The 21687-nt window shown below is 43.3% G+C and overlaps 12 protein-coding genes across 12 annotated transcripts; 6 read left to right on the top strand and 6 right to left on the bottom strand.

Annotated features, from left to right (window-relative positions):
- Nucleotides 1-156: 156 nt before the first annotated feature.
- FA14DRAFT_121249 (putative MFS nicotinic acid transporter Tna1) lies at nt 157-1650 on the top strand (the record flags this gene model as incomplete). Its single annotated transcript, XM_025496453.1, has 1 exon — nt 157-1650. One exon carries the CDS (start codon nt 157-159, stop codon nt 1648-1650), a length of 1494 nt encoding a protein of 497 aa, XP_025355877.1.
- Nucleotides 1651-1781: 131 nt separating this feature from the next.
- FA14DRAFT_154988 (NAD(P)-binding protein) lies at nt 1782-2744 on the bottom strand (the record flags this gene model as incomplete). Its single annotated transcript, XM_025497726.1, has 1 exon — nt 1782-2744. The coding sequence occupies one exon, from the start codon at nt 2742-2744 to the stop codon at nt 1782-1784; it is 963 nt and encodes a 320-aa protein (XP_025355876.1).
- Nucleotides 2745-3040: 296 nt separating this feature from the next.
- FA14DRAFT_178942 (RBP11-like subunits of RNA polymerase) lies at nt 3041-4090 on the top strand (the record flags this gene model as incomplete). Its single annotated transcript, XM_025500888.1, has 1 exon — nt 3041-4090. The coding sequence occupies one exon, from the start codon at nt 3041-3043 to the stop codon at nt 4088-4090; it is 1050 nt and encodes a 349-aa protein (XP_025355875.1).
- Nucleotides 4091-4637: 547 nt separating this feature from the next.
- Nucleotides 4638-6800, bottom strand: FA14DRAFT_114113 (SET domain-containing protein; the record flags this gene model as incomplete). The annotated part of the gene is made up of 2 exons (XM_025496032.1): nt 4638-5158; nt 5327-6800. Coding segments are annotated over 2 exons (1995 nt in total), but the record flags the coding sequence as incomplete, so codon positions are not given.
- A 673-nt stretch (nt 6801-7473) lies between these two features.
- FA14DRAFT_160658 (uncharacterized protein) lies at nt 7474-8413 on the bottom strand. The gene has a single exon (XM_025498770.1). The coding sequence runs from the start codon at nt 8360-8362 to the stop codon at nt 7628-7630; it is 735 nt and encodes a 244-aa protein (XP_025355873.1). The 5' UTR covers nt 8363-8413; the 3' UTR covers nt 7474-7627.
- A 146-nt stretch (nt 8414-8559) lies between these two features.
- On the top strand, nt 8560-9400 carry FA14DRAFT_189519 (EF-hand). The gene is made up of 2 exons (XM_025501733.1): nt 8560-8964; nt 9036-9400. Exons 1-2 carry the CDS (start codon nt 8598-8600, stop codon nt 9269-9271), a joined length of 603 nt encoding a protein of 200 aa, XP_025355872.1. The 5' UTR covers nt 8560-8597; the 3' UTR covers nt 9272-9400.
- Nucleotides 9231-10224, bottom strand: FA14DRAFT_172189 (uncharacterized protein; the record flags this gene model as incomplete). The annotated part of the gene is made up of 3 exons (XM_025500386.1): nt 9231-9523; nt 9593-9874; nt 9937-10224. The coding sequence occupies 3 exons, from the start codon at nt 10222-10224 to the stop codon at nt 9407-9409; spliced, it is 687 nt and encodes a 228-aa protein (XP_025355871.1). The 3' UTR covers nt 9231-9406.
- A 457-nt stretch (nt 10225-10681) lies between these two features.
- On the top strand, nt 10682-13183 carry FA14DRAFT_178937 (uncharacterized protein; the record flags this gene model as incomplete). Its single annotated transcript, XM_025500887.1, has 1 exon — nt 10682-13183. The coding sequence occupies one exon, from the start codon at nt 10682-10684 to the stop codon at nt 13181-13183; it is 2502 nt and encodes an 833-aa protein (XP_025355870.1).
- A 38-nt stretch (nt 13184-13221) lies between these two features.
- Nucleotides 13222-14372, bottom strand: FA14DRAFT_44053 (uncharacterized protein). Its single transcript, XM_025502345.1, has one exon. It carries the CDS (start codon nt 14202-14204, stop codon nt 13260-13262), a length of 945 nt encoding a protein of 314 aa, XP_025355869.1. The 5' UTR covers nt 14205-14372; the 3' UTR covers nt 13222-13259.
- FA14DRAFT_44035 (putative IMP3-component of the U3 small nucleolar ribonucleo protein) lies at nt 14362-15098 on the bottom strand. The gene has a single exon (XM_025502344.1). It carries the CDS (start codon nt 15065-15067, stop codon nt 14519-14521), a length of 549 nt encoding a protein of 182 aa, XP_025355868.1. The 5' UTR covers nt 15068-15098; the 3' UTR covers nt 14362-14518.
- A 168-nt stretch (nt 15099-15266) lies between these two features.
- Nucleotides 15267-16542, top strand: FA14DRAFT_160655 (tryptophan synthase beta subunit-like PLP-dependent enzyme). Its single transcript, XM_025498769.1, has 2 exons — nt 15267-16178; nt 16242-16542. The coding sequence occupies exons 1-2, from the start codon at nt 15284-15286 to the stop codon at nt 16496-16498; spliced, it is 1152 nt and encodes a 383-aa protein (XP_025355867.1). The 5' UTR covers nt 15267-15283; the 3' UTR covers nt 16499-16542.
- Nucleotides 16543-18075: 1533 nt separating this feature from the next.
- Nucleotides 18076-20946, top strand: FA14DRAFT_154978 (uncharacterized protein; the record flags this gene model as incomplete). Its single annotated transcript, XM_025497725.1, has 1 exon — nt 18076-20946. The coding sequence occupies one exon, from the start codon at nt 18076-18078 to the stop codon at nt 20944-20946; it is 2871 nt and encodes a 956-aa protein (XP_025355866.1).
- Between the last annotated feature and the right edge of the window lie 741 nt (nt 20947-21687).

Here is a 21687-nt window from a genome sequence, read left to right as displayed (position 1 = left end):
CTCCTGTTCCATCATCCTTATTTTCTCACGATGTCTAACTCAGACACTCACTCGCAAGAAAAGGCCGTCGAAGCGCCAGTGGGCCACTTTGATGACAAGACAGGCCATGAAGAGGAGGCTTTAGGTCAAGTGGTTGCCTCTGAACAAGATTTGTATATGAGCAATGAAGAGTATAAAAAGATTCTTAGGAAATTAGATCTTGCTATTATCCCTTATTGTTCCTTGCTCTATCTATTATCATTCTTGGACCGTGTCAACATTGGCCAAGCCGCTGTTGCTGGACTTAAGCAAGATTTACATATCGTTCAAGGCAATGCTTATCAGATTGCACTCTCTGTCTTCTTTATCGGATATATTGTAGTGGAAGTGCCCTCTAATTTGGTTTTGAAGGCATTGAAACCGCACCGATGGATTCCAATAATCATGATCGCCTGGTCTATTGTCATGACACTCATGGGTGTTGTGAAGAATGGACATGGTTTACAAGCGGCAAGATTCTTCCTAGGTATTGCAGAAGGTGGATTGTTCCCAGGAATCAACTTTATGTTGACCTGCTGGTATGCTCGTAGGCAGCAATCGTTAAGAATCGGAATCTTTTTCAGTGGGGCCACGCTTGCAGGTGCTTTTGGTGGCATCCTCGCTTATGGTTTGAAGTATATTCCATTTCCGGGAGCGAAAACTTTCGGTGATTTCTATAAAGCTCACGGTGCACCTGCAGGCGGATGGAGATGGATCTTCATCATTGAAGGTTTGATCACTCTTATTTGCGCTTTGCCCGGTTGGTGGATCTTGGTCGATTTCCCAGCAGATGATAATAAAATCTTAGATCGATCAGAGACTGCTAAATGGAACAATTATCTCGCTAAATCTCAAGGAGTCACTAATGCAGATATTCCATTCAGTTGGGAGCAAGTCACAAGAGCTTTCAAGGATTATCGTACGTATCTCTATGCTATCATGTACATCAGTATCGCTGAGCCTTTGTATTCTTTGGCTTTATTCACGCCAACGATTATCGCCGCTTTGGACTTCTCCGGTGCATCAGCAAATTTACTTTCTGTTCCGCCTTACGTTTTAGGATTCATCACAACCCTTACAACAGCTTTCGTTGCTGATCGTTATATGATTCGAGGACCGTTTATTATTTTCTGGGCATGCATCACAATTGCAGGATATGCAATCTTGATCTCTGACGTTTCGGCAGGTGTCAAATATTTCGGAATCTTTTTGACAGTGTCAGCAGTCAGCCCTAATATCGCTTTGGCTATCAGTTGGGTCGGAGCAAATTTCGGACCAATGTACGTTCGAGCAACGGTGATGGGTTTCTTTTTCACAATCGGAAATAGCGCTGGTTTGATCAGTAGTAACATTTATCCAACAAAAGAAAGTCCTCGATTTATCAAAGGACATGCTATCAATCTTGGATTTGCAGGTGTAACGATCATCTCTTCCGTTCTTATCATGCTTTCTCATTGGAACGATAATCGTAAACGTGATCAAATCTCCGTTGCTCATCCTGACGGCCGTGACGTTGACCCAGCCCGTTTGAACACTGAATCGGAAAAGCAAAGATGGGGCTACGAAGGTTACACAAGAGATCAATTATTGGCCCTAGGTGACAGACACAATGGATTCCGCTATGTCATTTGATATATTTATATTCATACCCATACCCTATCTGCACACATATTTTCATCTCTATCTTTTCCTTATTTGAGCCTGTAAGGCTATTGTTTTCGAGAATTGATTGGCAAGATTAAGCAATGTCATTATCTCTACAATTAGGCAGCTGAAAGATTCAAAACTCTACCTCCATCTAATGTGAATGTTGCTCCGTTGTAATAAGCACCTGCACGAGAGGCAAGTGTGATCACTAAACCGGCCCAATCTTCGAAAGTGCCGCTTCGTTTGATGGGATTAACATTGACAATGGCATCGTGCATAGGGTGTTTGGGATCATCGTAATCCTTTGGTGAGGCTGCTTTTGTCATTTCTGATGGGAAGATACCAGGGCAAATGACGTTTGAACGAATTGAGATTGATTGTAATCTACCTGCCAAAAGTCCGTTCAATTTGATAGCAGCATCTTTGCTGGTTTGATAAGAAACCGATTGAACACGCGAATAATATAATCCTGCAATGGAAGCCACGATGATCACACTTGGTCCAGGTTCGGTGAATGATGGCTTTTGTGCTTTATCCAAAAATGGTACCATTGCTAAGGTGAAAAAGTACATTGATGTCACATTAACATTGAATGAATCTGTGAAGTTTGACCATTCTTGTTCCCATTCTGCTTTGACCATGGCATGTCCATCATCTTTGTTTGGTTTGTTTTCGGGAAAACGGATAATACCTGCTCCGTTAAATAAGACGTCTAAATGACTTTCATGTTGACCGTAAATGCCTTTGATCTTTTCGATTCCTTCTCTACTTGAGACATCACCTTGAATGGCAATAATTTTACCTTCTTTTGCAGCCTCGGCATCGGCACTATTGTTGCTTTTTGTTGCTTCTTTTCTCCTTACTTCGAAATCTTGAATGACTTCATCCAATTTCTCCTTCCTTCTGCCGATGATGTAAACATGTGCACCTTGCAATGCATATGCAATTGCTGTAAAAGCACCCAAACCACTTCCACCTCCTGTAATCAATGTTCGACGACCTTTGATGCCGAACAAAGAATGCAAAGAGAGGGAAGATGTGCTGGTATCAGGTCCAACTTTGAATGATTGTGAGGACATTTTTTGTTTGATTGAGATGATGAAAGCAAAGGAAGGTTCACTCCACATTCATGGGAATAACCCCCATGTTCTGATTCTTATCTCCGTCACGGCAATTGCTTAAACCCTTTTAAAAGCAATTGGCTGTCGCCAGGCTTTGATTTATCCCTTTAGCGCGTTATTTGCACGTGAAGCTGAGGAAAATCAAAAAATTTAAGAATTTCCACTTGATGCACGTCCACTTGATAGAAAAGCAAGCTCACCTTCTAACCAACTCACCATAATACCCTACTTTCCTCACCGATCATCTATTTGCAATGGTGGACAAATCTCGACTGGTAGAGGTGCTACCAGAGCGAGTAGGATCAGTCTCTTCGCCACATTTTCCCCATAACCTCGATGATGGTCAAGATTATAGCTGGTCTTTAAGTTCATTCAAAAAAACCTTTAAAGCGCATATAACACGAAAATCTGATTGGAGAATAGAGTTTGATCTGATCGGCTTAGATGCAAGTATTGCAAATGCGATCAGAAGAGTTCTTCTTGCTGAAGTACCAACGGTTGCGATTGAACAAGTTTTCGTTTTCAATAATACAAGTATTATTGTGGATGAAGTGCTTAGCCATCGATTAGGCTTAGTGCCAATCAAAGTTGATCCAGAAAGAATTGATGAACGTCCAGAAGGAGTAATGCCAACAGACCGAAACACATTGGTTTTCAAGCTAGAAGTTGCTTGTAATAGGATCTCCGACGATCCAAATTTGGATGAATCGGAACAAATTGAAAATTTGAAAGTCTTATCAAGCGCATTAGAATGGGATCCAAAAGGAACGCAATCAGAAGATTTCGCTGATGATCCACCAAGACCAGTTCAATCGGATATCTTATTGGCAAAGCTACGACCAGGACAAGCGATCAAGATGGAATTACATTGTGTTAAGGGAGTAGGAAAAGATCATGCAAAATTCTCTCCCGTTTCAACTGCCTCTTATCGACTTTTACCACATATCGACATTCCTGATCCATCGGCAATCGAACCTGAACATATCGAAAAATTTGTTTCTTGCTTCCCGCCCGGTGTGATCGGAGTACGTAAACACAAGGAGACGGGTCGTCAAGAAGTTTACGTGAAAAACGCACGTAAGGATACTGTTAGCAGAGAGGTGCTACGGTATAAGGAATTCGAAGGAAAGGTTTCTTTAGGTAGAATTCGTGATCATTTCTTGTTCGATATCGAATCAAGCGGCGTGATTCCACCGCAAAATTTGGTGCCTGCAGCGATTAAAGTGTTGAAAGAAAAGATCAGAGCGGTACGAAGTGGGGTGGAACGATTGGAACAACAATATGCTCACATTCCTCAACGATGAAAGATGTTTTCTTTCATTCATGATCAATTGTATTATAATCAAAAAATAGCATCTTTGACACTTGTACTAATAGCGATGCTCAGCTAAGGCGAGGACGACATCATTGCATTAATGGTAAAAACACAGTCCAAAGAGTACACTACTTTACACAACATTTTGACGCTTATTAAAAGACAGAAACAACAACATGTGCTTACAACATTGGAAACAGATCTTACTTTGGAACGAAAGAGGTGGTTGGTGGGTTGATATCAAGGGGCGTATTGGGTGCAGCTTGATCGGTAGAGGTATTGGTGGTTGTTGAGGCAGCAGAGTCTAAATTATGAACACCATTCACGCTCAGAAATTCCGTTCCAGCTCGCGAGCCTGAAGCAGGGCTGTCGTGAATGTTGAGCATGCTCGAGTTGGGAGAATCACCAAAATCGACTTCATCCTCTTCGATCTCTGTCGTTCTTTTGGCGAATTTTACGCCTACCTCAGGTCTGCTGACAGTTTCTTGTGGTGTTTCGATTGAATGAGAAGTGGATGCTGGTGTATCGCTCGGACCGCCATTTGTAGATTGCTTGCGTGCTTTATGAGCGATCAACTTTCGTATATAATCATTTGCAAATGATTTAATCTTTCCTTTCTTTTCCGAAGAGAATCCATCTGGTAAGTACTTGGCTTTGACTTCACCTCTATCGTTCATTGCTGGAGGCCAAACTTTTGGATTGCGCTTTTCTTTTTCGCACAAGATGGTCGTTAGGTCTTTCGCGTGCTTCTTGAATGCATCACGATCCAAATCGTCTTTATGATGTGACATGCATCGCACAACGATTTCACCCAACAACATCTTCAGTCTCTTTTCTGCCACACCCAGTGCGCTTTCCTTATCTCCTTCTTGGTTGCCAGATGGCTCATTCGTTCGTCTTCGCTTATCAGATGACAATTTTGTGGTTGAACGGCGCTTCATACCTGCAAGAGACGGTCTCTTTTCAATCGATTCGGTTCTTCGCATAGACGCTTCAGCGGTGGCAGCAGCTGCGGCCTCCTCTGCTTTTTTCCGCTGAGCTGCTTCAGATTCGTACGCTTTCCGAATGATCTCTTCGATTGAGGGTGGTTGCACCTTTGGTGTTGCAGCAGGCGTAACGCTTGGCGATTGTCGTTGTGAATCAGCATGGAACCTTGCCCGGTCGGGCGTGCCTCCATTGAACGATTCGTCAGCATACTGATAGCGCGGCTTGCTATCAAATCGACTTCTCCTATCTCGCTGCCAATTATCATTCCCACGTCGATGATCACGATAGCCGGAATATCGCGATTCTTCTTCAGCTCCAGGATGGATGAGCGGCTTAGGCGCAACATTTTCCAATCGACGAGAGATAGTATTTGGAGCTCGAGCTTCTGCTAAAGTGACCCGAGGAGCAACATCGTCCACATCATCAGCCTTTCTCTGGGCAAATGACAAGGTATGACGCTCGCTACTCTTATCATTCTCCTTTCTTGCGATGCGGTAGCTCATCTCTAAAGCGTCCCAGGCACTGAGGAGATCCTTTGCCAAGCTGCTCAACTCTGTGTCTTCCATCTCGGAGAATTCTTTCACCAGCTTGTCAACGCCAGAATCGACGACCTTGTTTCGAGCAATCAAAGGCCATCTTGCCAGACTGCCCATGACAAGCAACACAATCTCTTTGTCATCTTTCCATTCATCCAAGATGCCAGCCATCAGAACGAATCCGTGCAATTGAACGAGATTTCGTTGTACATCCGTATCGCTAGTCATGTGTATACGAGTGATAAGCTTTTGCAAGATTGTACGATTGGAAGCAGCTTGTCGGATAGCAGTGATCATCTTTGCCACTTCATCTTCTTCCATCGGTCGAAGAGTAGGATTGAAATCTTCATCGAGATGTCGACTCTTCTTTTTGCGAGTTCCACGAGCCTCTAAACGATCCACTTCTTCCGTAATACCCAAAGCATCAATGAACAGCTCATCCATTCCTCCGATGTCTGTTTGCGTCTTTCCACCAATTGCTCCGACACAGTTTGGTTCTCCACAATAACAGGTTTGTGCTTCATTACCATATCTGTCCACGTTGTAGTTGAAAGTCAATTCTTCGCCTGGAATGATATCACGCTTGCTAAAGATTCCCATCCGCATATGTTTGCCGACATGCCATTTGGACACGTAACAGTTTGGATTACAACTATGATTGATGAAGCGAGCAATGCCACCCTTTTTGGTTGCATCCAAGAACTCTTCGCGTTGCAGCATCATGAAATAGTAATGCCGTATTCCTTCATCCTTGTATTGTTGCATACGTCTCATAAATTCAGATTGCTCCACTACTTCACCAATGTATTCATAGATCAGACGATCGGTAGGTACTGCCTGAGCTGCTCGAAGACCGAAACCTTTCTTTTCGGTTTGTACGATTTCCACGTTGACGTATTCATGATTTTGAAATCGACGATTTTGACAGTAATCGCCACAATTACAATCGGATGCTCTACATTCAACCTGTGTAAGACGATTTATACATCCTGCATCCTCTCCACAAGCCATCATTGGATCATCAGCGCCATGTCTATAATGACATTCACAAACCATTGCTTCTTTCTCATATCCTCTACTACGACCAACTTTGTGATTTTGATACCAATTATCTTTCATTTCCTCGAATGTGCGAAGGGCTTCATCCTTGGCTAGAGGCAAATGTTCAATCGTTTGCGTTGGACCAACGGGCGAAAGTCTAGCAGCTGCCTTTCTACGTTTTGAAGATGATCGTACTTCTTCATCGGGGGAGGCCAGTCTTGATGATCCTGAACGTTTTTGATCCCTTTCGATCACGTCAAGATCATCTTGTTTTTCATGTTTTAAAGATGAAGATGAAGGTAGAGGAGGAGGGCTGTCTGGCAGGAGAGACACTTTGATTGCGTCCTTTGAATCTTCTGCATTGGATTCCATCTTTACTGCACGTATATCTTCTTTAGTTTCATCTCCATCTTCCCGCCCAGCCGCCACATCAAATTCGTCTTTCATACTTCAAAGGTCTTCACTGGACCAACATGCCTTTCGCTATGGAAAAAGAGATGCTGGGGGTCGATTGTTGTTGGGAGAATGAAATGATTAGAATGAACGTCTTAACATCCGCTTCTTTTTGATGCCGGATCCTTGCAAATAGTAAAAAGCTTTACGCTTAGGTTGCCGATGTCGTTCGCGGATGATGATGAGAGTTCTGATGTGTGTTAATCGCGAGACCAATTCTTAGTTCGAACGCGAGAAGGCGTAGCCTTAGGGCATAGGCGCAGATTATTAACATGAACGGTGCGCTGCGCAAGGAACCAGACACGAGTAAAAGCCCTTATAAGAAAAGGCAGGGGGGGCAAAAGCATTGTGTGAGGTCCCCCCTTTCGCACCTTTTGAAAAGACTTTGCCTCCCGCACTCCTACAAGTTCGTTTTTTCTCATCGATTCAACAGGATATAGAAATCCCATGCAAATGGAAAGATTGTGTTGGTAGCATGAAGAAAGGGTATCATTGATGGTCGCATAATATTACATCTCCTCGTCATCTTCCAATTCATCTTCGATCGATCGAACGGGAAAATCGCCTACGTTCACCTTTTCAGCTTTGACAAAACCGCCAAATTTAGGAGTACAGGTAAAGTACCTCTTTCCTGCCACACTTCCGTCATTCTTTCCTACAGGTTCATCATATTCTACGCCTATCCAGATACCTTTTGCAAATTCTGTTTCCCCAACATATCGAATCGTTCCTCTCCTACTTCCTTCCACCTCACATCGAGCATCTACTTTATATTGCTCAGGTAATTGACCTGCATCGGAAGAAGAGACTGATTGTGTATCGCCAAAGCGACCCATTTTCATTCTTTGCTTGTATGCCATTACGGTATCCGATCTTTGTGCATACGTTTCATCATCCATTTCGTACTTTTGCACCTTTTCCTCTTCTTCCGCTCCGAATTGATCCCTTTCTGATGTACTGCGTTGATCTTCCAACAAGATTCCCATTCCATCTTTAACGCCTAGCTCTTCTAGCGTCTTTGAAGCATGACTGTTGTCCAAATGTAAAACCAGGGAAGGTCTACTATCCTTATCATCTGTTCGCGAGCTCCAAACGGAAAGCTTTTGTGCTTCTGGTGGAACACCACATAAGAGTTCTAAACGACCTTTGATCGCAAGCAAGGCGGTATCTGCTGGTAATCTCCTTTCAGAAACGATTGGTACAGTAGGTGCATGAATCGTGACCAAGACTGTAGAATTGGACATCTTGTATGAATTGATGAACGTTTAAATGGCAAAGATATTAATATGCCCAGGTTGTACTACATTTATTCAAGAATTTTTTTGAGCTTATTCTTTAGGCTTAAAGTGTTACAAAGCCCGTGCTGCTTGGACTGGGGCGCGTCGCGTATTGAACAACACTTTTTTGGGTGCTTGCTTTGAGGCTTTCTATAACCAACCTTCTTCCTCTTCCTGCATCTGCTCATCACCATTTCAGACAATGTCGCTATATCAAACACCTTCAGCGAACAAGAACAGACGTCGCCCTGGAGGTATCTCATCTGGTACACCTCGCTTAGGTGGAACATCTGGTCAACCATCTACGGGAGTATTGAGCAATGGAAATGCACATACACACAATGCAGGTGGAATAACGAACGATTTGACAGACGAACAAAGACAGGAGATCAAAGAAGCTTTTGAGCTCTTTGATACAGACAAAGATGGTGCGATTGATTATCACGAGCTCAAAGTTGCTATGCGTGCTCTTGGCTTCGATCTCAAGAAAGCCGAAGTATTGAAGATCTTACGGGATAATGATCACAAAGGAGAAGGTGTGATGGAATGGGAGGACTTTCTACGTGTCAGTGAGTAATCGAAGGCGTGCAGTAGTACCTGATAAATATTGAGTGCTGACCTTGTTCTTTTTCCATCTCAGTGTCACACCGAATCTCTCTGCGAGACCCAATGGAGGAAATTAGAAGAGCATTCAGCCTATTTGACGACGATGGAAAGGGTAAAATCTCAATCAAGAACCTCAAACGTGTTGCCAAAGAACTCGGAGAAGGTCTTGACGAAGAAGAGCTACAGGCTATGATTGATGAATTCGATTTGGATCAAGATGGAGAAATCAACGAACAAGAATTTATTCAAATTATGATGGATGATACCTGACCTGCATATTTCCACGAAACCAAAGATGATCGGACTGTACCCTTTTCGCACTCTTTTTGTTTCTTCTTCTCTTTTCTGTATATTATACGATTTATATTACAAGCGAGCAAAATGTTTATGTTGTACAAGTTGAGATCATTTCCTCTTTCGTAGTCTTTCTTTCTTCTTTTTGAGATTTTCCCAATAAGTCCAGTACAAAAATGTCTCTGCAATAGCGACGAGGAAACAAAGTGGCATGGCAACAAGAGTTTTCTGGCAAGAATGAAGAATAAGATTTGTCAGTGAGGTTCAGTCGAAGCACACCTTGAATTCTTTACTCACCCATATCGGATCTGCCGTTCCGCCTGCCCACCAAACAGCAACGGCCACAGCGACCATACTGACGAGAACGTTTATGATAGCACTGATCTGTTGACGTACTTCTGCCCATTCTTCATCATCGTTAGAGTTATCTTTACCGTAGCCAGATTTACCGCTACCACCACTTCTGAACGTATCCAGAAAAGAAAGAGATTTATCTGATTGAGAAGGCATCATGGCGGCGTATTCTTTTTCTTGTTGTTCCAATTCAATCTTGCGCAATGCTTCAATCAAAGCAGGTGACTTTAGGACAAGAAGGGAGGTGTTAACCAGTGTACTCGCAGTAAGATTGAGAGTCTACTCACCCGTTCTGGTTTGGGTTTGATCGGTATGGCCACTTTTGCTCCCCGTAGCAAATTATTTAAAGATAGATTGTCTCCATCTTGAGAGAGACTAGCTACATCTACAAGACATTGATGTGAGAGAACGGTAGACCCCTTTTCATAGTATGCATCTTTCATATCCGGCTGAGGAGGGCTGGCCAATTCATCCTTCAGCCTTTGTATGCGATCGTCGGACTGAGTGGCTTTGTTCGATTTAGTGAGGTCATGAAGCTGCTTTGCCACCGCATCACTGACGATGAGATGTGGCATTAGTGCTCATCAATCGATCTGCTGATGCTCAAGATCAATGGAAGGTAGAATGATTGTTAGTTGTCAGAATTGTAACCTCCCGAAACCCGACTATAAAATGCATAGCTCATCTGTTAGGAAGCGGCCCACGCGTTACGCGTGTAAATTGACACACAAGCCGTTAGGATTTGCGTATGAAGAAGATTGTGGAGAGAAGAGACAGGCGCGACGCGAGACTCAAAGCCCAAAAGAAAAAGTAACACAAGAAACGCCTTTTTATTTCCTTCTGAGAAGACATTGCCCTGCAACTTGGTGAAATGAAGTATTGAGAAAATTGCATTTCTCTTTCTCTCACTTCGATCATCTACACTAAGCCGCTTGTTCGCTTCTCGCGTTTAAACACAAAAAGTCATTGACTACCTCTCTCTCTCTCTCTCTCTCTTTCAAAAAGGGAGAGATGTTAGCGGCAATTGGCAAGATGAAACAACCAATCTTGTCTTTTGTCAAAAAGTCACCGATCGATGTGATTGACCTAGCAACACCTTCATCATCTGAAGATAGCGATTTCAGAAAAAGTATCAGGTCCTCAAACCGTAAAGCTCCTCGAGTAGTTTATGAGAATGGTACAGATTTGATAAAAAATAAAAATGGCGAAGGAAGTTCAAAAGGTGCAAATAGCAACATTGTCGAGCAGTCCAAACAAGAATCAAGCAAGTCTTCATCAGAAGGCAAATCGAATAATAAAAAGAAAGAAAGTCCCGTACTTTGTCATCATCACAGAGCCGCTTGTCAAGGTAATGTAGTTCAATGCACAGTTGTAAGACCCAACGGAAGTCGTTGTCCTATCCAATACTGCGAATCAAGCTTGGAAAAGCATTACAACCAAAGCTTTGGACATATTAGCACAAGAGGTATTGGCAACATATACAGAGAGGGTCTTGATCATGTGCTGAAAGATAATTACGTGTTTGCTTGTCCTAGCTGCACCGGTACGTGTAAGTGCTACATGTGCAAAATGAAGGAGAACGGACATCCAAAAGAGGCTCTTGGAAAGCGCGATCGTGAAAACGAATCACACGACTCTCTCCTGACAAAGTCCAAGGACGCAAAGAAGAAAAAGACAGCAAAAAAGGTTATGCAGCCTACGATCTTGAATGGATTTGCACGAGCAGTGCAAAGCGATGGCAGTGTCGCTTACAGACAAGATGCAAGCTCCTCGACAGACCCACGCACACCTCCTACAAAGAAACGTAAATTCTTACCAGCCTTGATTGAGCCGAAAAAGGCTGAGCAACCAAGACTGGAAAAGATCGAGACGAGATTGCCTCTGCCAAACGTGATGGAGCGTATATGGATTTACGAATCTTTAGTGCGCTTCGATGCGATCGACATGCCGAAAAAGGCGGTTTTGCAGAAGCTTGATCGCTTTGACGATTGGTCAGAATCACAAGTGCATACGATGCTCGTCCGATTATCATGCTATTTAGCAGAAGTCAAGACACTGAAACAATATCCTCAGCCATCGCATATGAGATTTCGACCTCTGATCAAGGCGTTACAAGAAGCAGACAAGGATCTTACACGTGGCGAGGCTTGGGAAAAGGCAAAAGAACTCTTGGAACACAAAGAGGTGGATTTACCAGAATTGGAAGATGTTGAGCTGCGCCCTGATCAAATGGCTAGCACGGCTGATGAATCTTTCTCATCTGATGCAGACAAGAGCATCACACCTACTGAAACATTGCTGAACAGTCGAGCTACAAGATCAAGACGGGCCGCCAATACTGCTGCACGTGAGCGAGTGAAGTATTTCACCTCGAATGATCTGCATATTGATTCAGATGATGAAGAGTCAGAGAAAGGAGATGATGCGATGGATTATGCAGACGCATTGAATGATGAAGATGACGAAAAGCCCATACTGCGAAAGAGTCGTAGATCTGCTCGAACAGTTCAACAAAAAGAAGAAGATGATCAAACACGATCAGATCATCGAAAAGCGCTTGGATTGCGTGACCGTTCGAAGAGAAACAGTAATGCAAACGAACCGGTAGAGGAGAAGAAAGCTAAAATTGACAGTGACAGTGACGATGACGAAGATGTGGTCTTTGTAGAGCCAGAGGAGACAAAGCAAGAAAAGACACCTTTACCGCCTTTTGAGCAACGGATTGCGGTCTTGTCTGGAATGATTGAATTGGTCTTGCAACGTACAGAAATTCGAGCAGAAGTCGAAGAAGGCGCAAGACTGGTTCGCGAAAGAGCCAAAGAAACAAGAGATCGCGAGAAAGAATTACTCAAAAAGCAAGACGAGGAAATTAAAGAATTGCGAAAGAAGCAAACAGGAACTCTCAAAACACAAGAATGGAGAGAGCAAATGGACGAAAAATCTCGCGAACACTTGATTGAATTGATCGATATTCGTGTTGACCTTCATGTTTACACTGATGCAAACAAACCTCGTACGGGTCCTTTGGGTCGCGATACAGATGGGAATGAGTATTGGCACCTTTCTGAATTCAATGAACAATTCCCCGCGGACACAACAGGTCATTGGGCTTGGTCTTTGCTTGTGATGGGCAAGATGTCAACGATCCCTACTCAGGCATTGCGACGTGACTCAACTGATGCAATGGTTGAAGAGGACGCAAAGGATGGTGAAGAGAGTGTTCCTGCTTCTGATGCACCAGAAAAGCCGGTGATCTATGGAACAAATTATGCAGATGAGATCAATAAGCTCATCAATTTTGTTCGTTACCGTTGCGAGCTGAAATGTTACGATGAAGAAAAACAGTTGCGCAAGAAGGAAGATGACGCATACAATACTGTTGATGAGAACGACCAGAAACGCATGATCAAAGCTTGTTCTCGTGAGAGGAAAACATTGATGTCCATGCATGACGTTCAAAAACGAGATGTGAAACAATTGTGCGAACGATTGAACAACATCAAAGAATATTATCAATGGCATAGATGGGGGTGAAAAGGGGGGAGATGTGCTATTACGTAAATTGTCATATTTATTCATTTGTAGATTAATACATGTGTTTTCGATCTTTTTATGGCACCAATCTCTCTTCTCTCCATTCTGAGTTTGGACCTTTAGAGTCATTTGTACGGGTGAACAAACTTCTTCTATCCCGCGAAAGATCTACGACATCGATCGTTTCTGGTTCCACGACGATCAAAGCGAAGTTCTTCTCTGCTTCTGCAAGGAGTTGCTTTTGTTCATCGTTCTCTTCTTTGCCGGGTTGAGGTAATTGCATTGGCCATGGAGATTCTTTGTCGCCCTTTGAATCTTCGACTTCACCTTCTCCGGGTCCTTTTGTATCGTTCAATTGTGATTGTTTCGGATGAGCGCTTCCAGGCATAGGTCTGGTGAAAGAAGCCAATAACTCCGGTGACATTTTCTCAAAGATTCTCTTACGTTCGTTTACCCAATCAAATTCACCTGCAGGAGCAGATTGTTCTGAATTGATTGGAGGTGCTAACCGTTTTCCATCAAAAGTTGAAAAAGCAGGATGATCTTTACGTGGAATCAAATGCAACGTTCCCGCAATACGAAATTGTAATTGTTTATGTTCCATCCACCAACAAATTTCTCCACGAGCACCTCTTGATTGTGTGGAAGAAGCACCGCCTTTTGCTTGACTTTGTGCAAGAATATCTTGTGCTTTTGGAGCACGAATATCTGTTGTTGTCATCAAACATGCATTACTGCCAAAAGATGGATTGAAAGATTCAACGCCTGTTGGGGAAGAAGAACTACGTTGTTCGTTCACAAATCCACGATGAACAACCATTCGAACATGAGGAGCAGGAAAGCTCGATCCTGAAGTTTTTACACCTTTTGGATTGGATGCAGTATTGGCTTCTGCTTGTCCCGTTTCTACTGTTGATAAAGCGAAATATAAGACGCCTTTTTGTTTATCTGCCATTCCATCTTTTATACCTTGTGCGATTAGCTGTTTCCAGCGAGGAAAAGGACTGTTTGTGGTTGCCATATTGTCTGGATGATGGAGTGAATGATGAGAAGCATACCTGTTTGGAAGATTAGCAAAGCAACACCTTCCCTACATGCTGCATTAGTTGTGGAGGATTTCCAGGCTAATGAGCTTGTACGCGTATGGGCTTACCCAGGGTCATTGAAACACTGCCCGTTTTCCGAGTTTGATAATTTTTTTGTCAAATTATTTTTGGATGACTTTGGCTGAAAGCGCTTCCTGTTATGGCTGCAAAAGATGGGATATACAACATTGAATGTTGTCCGATGAGAATGATATGATACAGATGCAAGAATAAGACAGGTAAAGATTGATCACAACAGATCAAAGTCATCATGTTCGCCAGTATAACGTGCGACCAGCTTGCGTACTTTGGATTGATCGACCCAAGAAACGAAATCTTCCATATTCCTTGTAACGAGAAAAGCAGGATCAGTGATGGTATCAGGACCGACACGAACTTGTCCTTGTTCGATGTAAGTTACTGCTTGTTTGATTGATTCGCTCATTTTAAGACGGACCATAACCACACCTAATCGTCTACGACAAAAAGCACTGACTGTGACGCCATCCATAAGATCGCTCATCTTGTTGCCAACATTGATGACACCTAAATCGTAACATTTTCCCAAAAGTGCACTTTCGCGTTTTGATCGAAAACCATCTGTTGCAGGTAATTTTGATAATCGTAATGCAAGATGATGAATTGCTCCAACCAATCGATTATAACGCATATAATCATCTCTATTTTGTATATGATAACGTCTCATCACCTTTACTTCCCTATGACCTTGATCTTGTTTCCAATTGAGAAAATCATGCTTACGAAGAAGCTTTTGTTCATGATACTTTAGTTTACGCATGATGTGATATCCAAAACGGGAGAGAAGCGGATGATGGAAAAGTTGAAGAAGTTCTTGTCTAAAATAATTCAATACAAACGCGTAGGCTGCATTTGCTAGACTGCAGCCACTCTACCGCTAATCATAGTAAAATGGGCCAACACTAATAGAAGCGGGAATGATTGAAGTGGGGGATAGTCATTCAAACATATCATCATCATCATCATCATCATCACAATGTCAGAGATCAATGGTCTAAATCGAATCAAAGGATCACCAAAGCAAGTGTTCATTCGAACGCCTCTTTTACATTCAGCGCCTCTATCCAATCTTGCTTCAAAATGCGGTAAGAGGGTTGACGTTTACCTCAAAATGGAAGCTTTACAACCTTCCGGCAGTTTCAAAGTGAGAGGATTGGGAAATTCAATCTTGAAAGCATACGATAGCACAAAAGGTCCGTTTCATATCATTTCATCTTCTGGTGGAAATGCAGGTCTAGCAGCAGCTTATTGTGCACGTGAAATGGAAGAACAATGTACAATCTTTGTTCCATCAACATGTGAAGAATTTGTCAAAGATCTTTTACGTGCAGAAGGTGCGAATGTAATTGTTGCAGGTGCAGCATGGGATGAATGCGATATAGCAGCAAAAGAGCTATTACAAAAAGAGAAATCTGCCGGAAGGATGGCTTATTACGTTCATCCGTTCGAAGGTGAAGATACCGTTGAAGGTCATTCGACAATGATGGATGAAATCTTTCAACAATTACAAGAAGTTGGCGTACGGAATGGAAGACCGGATATAGTCACTTGTAGTGCTGGAGGGTGTGGGCTACTTCGTGGTGTTATGAGGGGCATTCAACGTGCTTTTTCACAAGATCTACCTCAAGTCATCGTCACACAAACTTTTGGTGCTAATTCACTTGGTTCCTCCATCACCCAAGCTCGCTCTAAAGGGCAAAGTTGGGATGATAAAGACGTCGTGCAAGTTTCTCTGCCTGCAATTACTTCCAAAGCTACTTCTCTTGGCGCAAAGACATGTTCATTGCAAGCCGTAAAGGAAGGCTTACGATATGGTGATAAACTCTCTTCCCTAATAATTGAAGATCGAATGGCAGAAGACGGGGCTTGGCGTAAGTACTGAAATATCTGAGAGGTGGAATATACCTTCTGACACTGCCTCCCTCCCGCCACAGGTTTTGCACAGGATCATCGTTTGTTGGTTGAACTAGCATGTTCGTGCGTTCTTGCACCGATTTATCATTCAAAGCGCATCTTAAGCAAACTTTTGTCCGGTCCAAATACAGAATCCGATGAACCTATCGTTATGGTTGTGATCGTTTGTGGAGGAAACAAGATCAATACGGAAATGATTGAGCAATATCGATTAGAAAGTGGTAAAGAGCCCGACCTGAAAAATCGAAAAGTCACAATAGACGGTGCATCTATATAGATTGACTATGCAATTGTATTATACCATAAATGCATTTGGTAACCTGGCTTTGACATGATGAGATGTTCGGACTTATAAAATCTAGTATTTGCTCTTTACCTTTTGCTCTTCTACTCTAACAGTGCTTTTGTCGTACAGAGCAGACAGTATGATATATCAACCGTCGGACTTTATCCTCCAATTCGATAGAACAGTCCGATGCAATACCGGCAGCGTGAGTATCAGTATCTAACAAATCTTTTTAAAATTCCTCATGCCGATGGTTTGAATGAGTTCCTTCCCTTCGCCCTTTTGAAATATAATTTTCGAAATGGATATTTTCCATGCTAAGATTGACATCAACCTTTAGATGTTGTATGCGGACATGTAAAAAGTATGCAATCAGGTACGTGACAATCATGTATGTTGTATCGGATACTATTTCTTACAATTCATTGTGATAGCATTAAGCCACTTTCCTTTCTTCGCGCAAGGCATTCAACTTTCCCATACACTTTATGCATGCGCCACTGAATGCGTCTAAAAAGCAGTAAAACATTCTACAGTGCATAAAGCTAAACAAGAAGATACGGGTCTAATGTACGTGATTTAGACGCGTCCCATCGTGTCCCGACGCGTTTAAATTGACGCGTTTCATGTAAGGGGGTCTTTTCATTTTGATGTCCAGCACCACTTTAAGGGGAAGTGGGAGTTAATCCATCATGTGGAAAGGCTTGATTCGCCGGACATGACAACTTCTACAACAGATATAGATTCATTATAAGCTAGAGCAGGATGCAGTTTTGATACTGGCTTGATCGCCGTAATGAACTGCTTGTCTGCCTTTTATATGTATCTCCGATGAGTATGGCGTCCTCATGCAAATGAAAAGTAGAAGGATTACCCTTAACCTATAATCAAACAAACGAACTACTTTGATTTCTGAATCGATGAAGTGCATCATGAGTGTTGTCCCTTTGTGTGTTCGTGCATTCATTCATGCTTTTGAGTAAAATTCCGATCGAGGCCTTAGCACACTGCGCACGTACTTTTGTGCGTTAGTGCCTGCCAAACGCACGCGAGAGTAACACTGATCCCATTGCATTGCGTGCGCAGGTAAAGTGCCTATTTCTTTAATTTTCAATTTTGTTTGCAAGTCAGTCGGGCGTACAGACAGACAGGCAGGCAGAGCAAAAGGGGGGGAAATCTTCTCATTTTATCCATTGCCGCTCTGCTTCAATGCTCACTTTTTTTTCCGTTCAAGTCACAATTTCATATGTACGCACACTCTTTTTTGTATGCTTCCTGCTGCTGCTTCATTTTCTACAGTCACATCCATCACAATCATATTCAAATCTTCAACAATCAGAAAAACAAAAAGAACAAAGGGCGCAATCAAATTCATCCGAAAATAGCACACACAAACACACACGACTGGTAATCATTCCTTTTATTCCATTCGTTCCCATCTCTTGGATTGATGAGTTGAATTATCATCAAAGAACCCAGATTCAGCGAAACCTAATCATTTACCGGTCTAAACCTCAATTCTTCCCATACCAGCACGCCCCAGGTGGTCGTGTATACCATTGACAATCATGCAACATCCTCAACTTGTCGAATCACAAGGTCGTGCTTCAGCCGCTTTGATGAACAAAGGCCACGCTTTCACCGTTTTAGTCGATCATGATGGAGATTTAGCAATCACTTCAATGTCCAACAATAATGCGACGACTTCTCTCTCTTCTCCCAACACAATCAAAGCATCCAGATCAAAACTCATGTCCGCATTCAATCAATCATCACAGCCTTATCAATCGGCCCTCATTGCCGTCGAAGTTCCAAATATGGGACGAATGGCAATTCATCGTAATGAAGCACTGCAGATTAATGGAGTTCAAGAGCAAAGCTCTCGACCAGCCGATACCGCAAGCAGCAGTGGAAGTAGCAGTAGCAGTGCTGGACTTAGTGCTGAGTCTTTGTCCACCAACCAAACTTCAGTCACACAGCCAGAAGATGATACATTTGACTCAAGTATTCATTCATTCCTAACGGATCCTCATTCAGAGAACAATTCAAAAGAAGGTTTGAAGAGCAGCCATGATAGACATGCATCACTCTTGGCTATCATGCGTGAGGCTACTGCAAACCTACCGCGAAGCACACCAGCACAATCATCAAAGACCGCAGCTTTACTGGATATCGATACTCTTTCTAACGATCGTTATAAGCCACGCTTAGAAGGTGCAGGAATGCCAACATTAAATTGGCCAGATTCGATCGACGGGCCATGGTCACGAGCTAGTCAACACCTTACAAGTCGTAACGAAAAGAAGAGAAAAGCTATCCAGCTATGGCTCGAAGAAGATAGCGATGAAGATACCCCATCTGAACAGCAAGCTCAACAGCACCCGATGATCGCAAAAGTCTTGTTGGATCGTAAACGACAAGAGGATATCATTCGTGCTTTTGCTTCTTCAGAACAAAGTGCAATCACGCCTGTCAAACCCAAAAAGCGAGGAAGAAAGCCATTACTCAAAACAGGATCTTCCACCACTCCATCAAAACGCAAACTTGCCAAGTTGCGCAGATCAAAGGTCTCTACACCATCTTCATTACGCCATCAACACTTGCCCGACTCTGTTTCACCGTCGTCTACCGCTCTCATGACACCAAGCAGGCGCACCGCAGCAGCAAATGCGCAAATTGGATGTCGATGTGGTCGCGCAGATGATGGAACCCCAATGATCTTGTGCGATGGATGCAATTCATGGTACCACATGGGCTGCATGGGCTTAACAGACACAAGCTCGTTGGGAGACGAAGATTGGTTCTGCATACTATGTTGTGAAGTAGCAACTTCAATCTTAACACCCGGCAGTAGCCTGAGCGGAGGTTTGATGGTCACACCCTCTTTCCCACGTTCGGCTGCCCTTGCTGGACAACAAATTCGTTTGAGTCAAGGTCAACTACCCGTCTTTTATCAAGCAGACGATACTCCTATGCATCTAAGACGAGATGATGGCCATGCACATGCCTTTTCATCAGCCCTTGCACTTGCACCCAGTCCGGTTGTACTCTCTGGTACTTCAACCGATGACCGTAGGGCAAGTCTGGTGGCCGGAAGAGCACGAGCAAACAGATATGGCTGGCACTTGGCCGAACAAGGGTCACCCTTGGAGCGTAAAAGCAATTCCAACAATTTAGGAGCATCTCATCATATTCACAAGCGCAACCTGTCTGGAAGCGGAACGAGCGGCAGCAATTCAATGCATGCCTTTACTCATTCTTCACCTACCCATCGTCAAAGTCGTACATTTGCACACGCACATAGCGATGGAGATTTGTACGGTACCTTGAACAGTGCAGGAGGCGAATCGGCTGGCATGTCTGCTTATTTGCGTACACCCAGTCCTCGTTTGATGTCATCCACGCCAAAGAGACAACGACAAGCATCTACTTTTGGTCTTCGAACTGATCATCATGGCGCAATGGCAGCAGCTGTTCACAGTCAACATCAAGCACACCGTCGCAGAGAGACGAGTGGATTACAACGTGATTTCGAAGATGTATTCTCTACACCTTCACGTATCTTGCACGGTTCATCTTCATGGGGACAACAAGCTAGCATGTTGCGTCATAATCGTGAAGAATCAAATGCATCGATTAATGGAGGTGCAGGTCTGTCTACCAATGCAGGAACACCTTGGGGATTGAGCACCCCAACACGTCATTTGATGGATGCTGGATTCAATTCAGACTATTCGGCAGGCGGTGGTGGTGGTCTGCCAAGTTTGGTCCATAGTTCCGGTGGATTGGATATGGGAGAATTTACTGGCTGGCACAATTTGCAAAACAGTCCAACAAGCAACACACGTGCTGTTCGTCGTGCACGACAAGCATCCCATGCTCGTCGTATTGCAGGCAATGGAAATGGTGAAGCTGTTTCATCTTCTTCAATGCGTGAAACGACACCTGAACGAGTATTTGAATACGATGCTGGAAGTAGCAGTCCATTCCCCAAAACACCAACTTTTTCATCCGATCCATATGCACATCATCGTTTACAATCTTCCATCACGCCAACTGCTGCATCTTCACGAACGGCAAATGGCACTGGTGCAGGAGGAAGGTATACCACCTTTTCGCCCATCTCATCACCCACAACAACCCATTCCCGTGCCGGAAGGATGGCAAAAGTTCGTCTTGGATCCTTGGGCGGCGGCGGCGGCAGTGGAGGCAGCAATAATGAATCATACCTGAACAATCGTGGTCGTGAAGCTTTGAACGGATTACAAGGTCCTGTCGAATTACGATCAACGATTGAACAATCACCTAAAACAAGATCTGTTAAATCTTCAAACGGATCTACAACAACGAGCAAAGCACGTGGAAGAGACGCTTCTACAGACATGATGGCAGGTTTGGGAATCGGCTTAGATTTGAACGATGTAATCGATTGGGCTTGATTGAAGGGCAAGGGATAGAGGGGCTCATATCTTCACAATGTTCGTTTTCGTATATGCATCTACAGGTTTTTTTTTCTTTTCCTTTGTAGCTCAACCCCTCCTTTTTCCGTCACTGAACACTTTACCACTTTACCATCACAGCACTTTCCATCTCATTTTCATAAAATTACACTAGCATCGCATCTCAGTCAATTTTAATACTGTTTCATTCCATTTCACCAATATCACCATCATGTCTTAAGAACATTTGTCTGACAAGGCTTTGTGTGCACGCGGGAGGAATCATTTTCCATCATTTGATTTGCTCTAGAAAGACAAGAAAAGATATGAGTACATGACATGAGTAGAGATTTATCTAGATTGTGTATAAGACAAAAAGTACAAAAGTAAAAAAATATAGGGTGGCAAAGCTGGAATGAGCCTTCTCTGCTTTTGTTCTTTTCTTTTATGAAAGCAGGCCAGTAATAGACATTCGCGAACCTTTACCTTCACGTTCAACAGCAGCAGAAGCATGTTCACGACCTTGATCAGAAGAAGCGCCAGATCCTTCATCCGTTGAACTTTGACGACGCATCAATTCGCTCAATTTAGATTTTTGCGTGATTGGGGGAGGAGCAAGAGTCATCTTTTGACCACCCAAAGGTGATGGGGCAGGCATGCTCAACCTTTGATGTGGTGATGCATGTCCAGCAGATTCACCTTGACCATTTCTTGCAGGATAGAAGGCTGGAGGCACAACTT

Source organism: Meira miltonrushii (genome assembly GCF_003144205.1).
Source record: "Meira miltonrushii strain MCA 3882 unplaced genomic scaffold FA14scaffold_2, whole genome shotgun sequence".
Classification (NCBI taxonomy): Eukaryota; Fungi; Basidiomycota; class Exobasidiomycetes; order Exobasidiales; family Brachybasidiaceae; genus Meira; species Meira miltonrushii.
Note: the sequence above shows the minus strand (reverse complement) of the source record. Positions and strands in the feature narration are given on the sequence as shown.

Excerpts from the sequence above, each read along its gene's own strand:
- FA14DRAFT_160658 (XM_025498770.1), bottom strand. The coding sequence starts at position 8,362 with ATGTCCAATTCTACAGTCTTGGTCACGATTCATGCACCTACTGTACCA.
- FA14DRAFT_189519 (XM_025501733.1), top strand. The coding sequence starts at position 8,598 with ATGTCGCTATATCAAACACCTTCAGCGAACAAGAACAGACGTCGCCCT. Across the intron at positions 8,965-9,035 it reads GGAGGACTTTCTACGTGTCA|TGTCACACCGAATCTCTCTG; the intron begins GTGAGTAATCGA and ends TTTCCATCTCAG.
- FA14DRAFT_44053 (XM_025502345.1), bottom strand. The coding sequence starts at position 14,204 with ATGGCAACCACAAACAGTCCTTTTCCTCGCTGGAAACAGCTAATCGCA.
- FA14DRAFT_44035 (XM_025502344.1), bottom strand. The coding sequence starts at position 15,067 with ATGCGTAAACTAAAGTATCATGAACAAAAGCTTCTTCGTAAGCATGAT.
- FA14DRAFT_160655 (XM_025498769.1), top strand. The coding sequence starts at position 15,284 with ATGTCAGAGATCAATGGTCTAAATCGAATCAAAGGATCACCAAAGCAA. Across the intron at positions 16,179-16,241 it reads GGCAGAAGACGGGGCTTGGC|GTTTTGCACAGGATCATCGT; the intron begins GTAAGTACTGAA and ends CTCCCGCCACAG.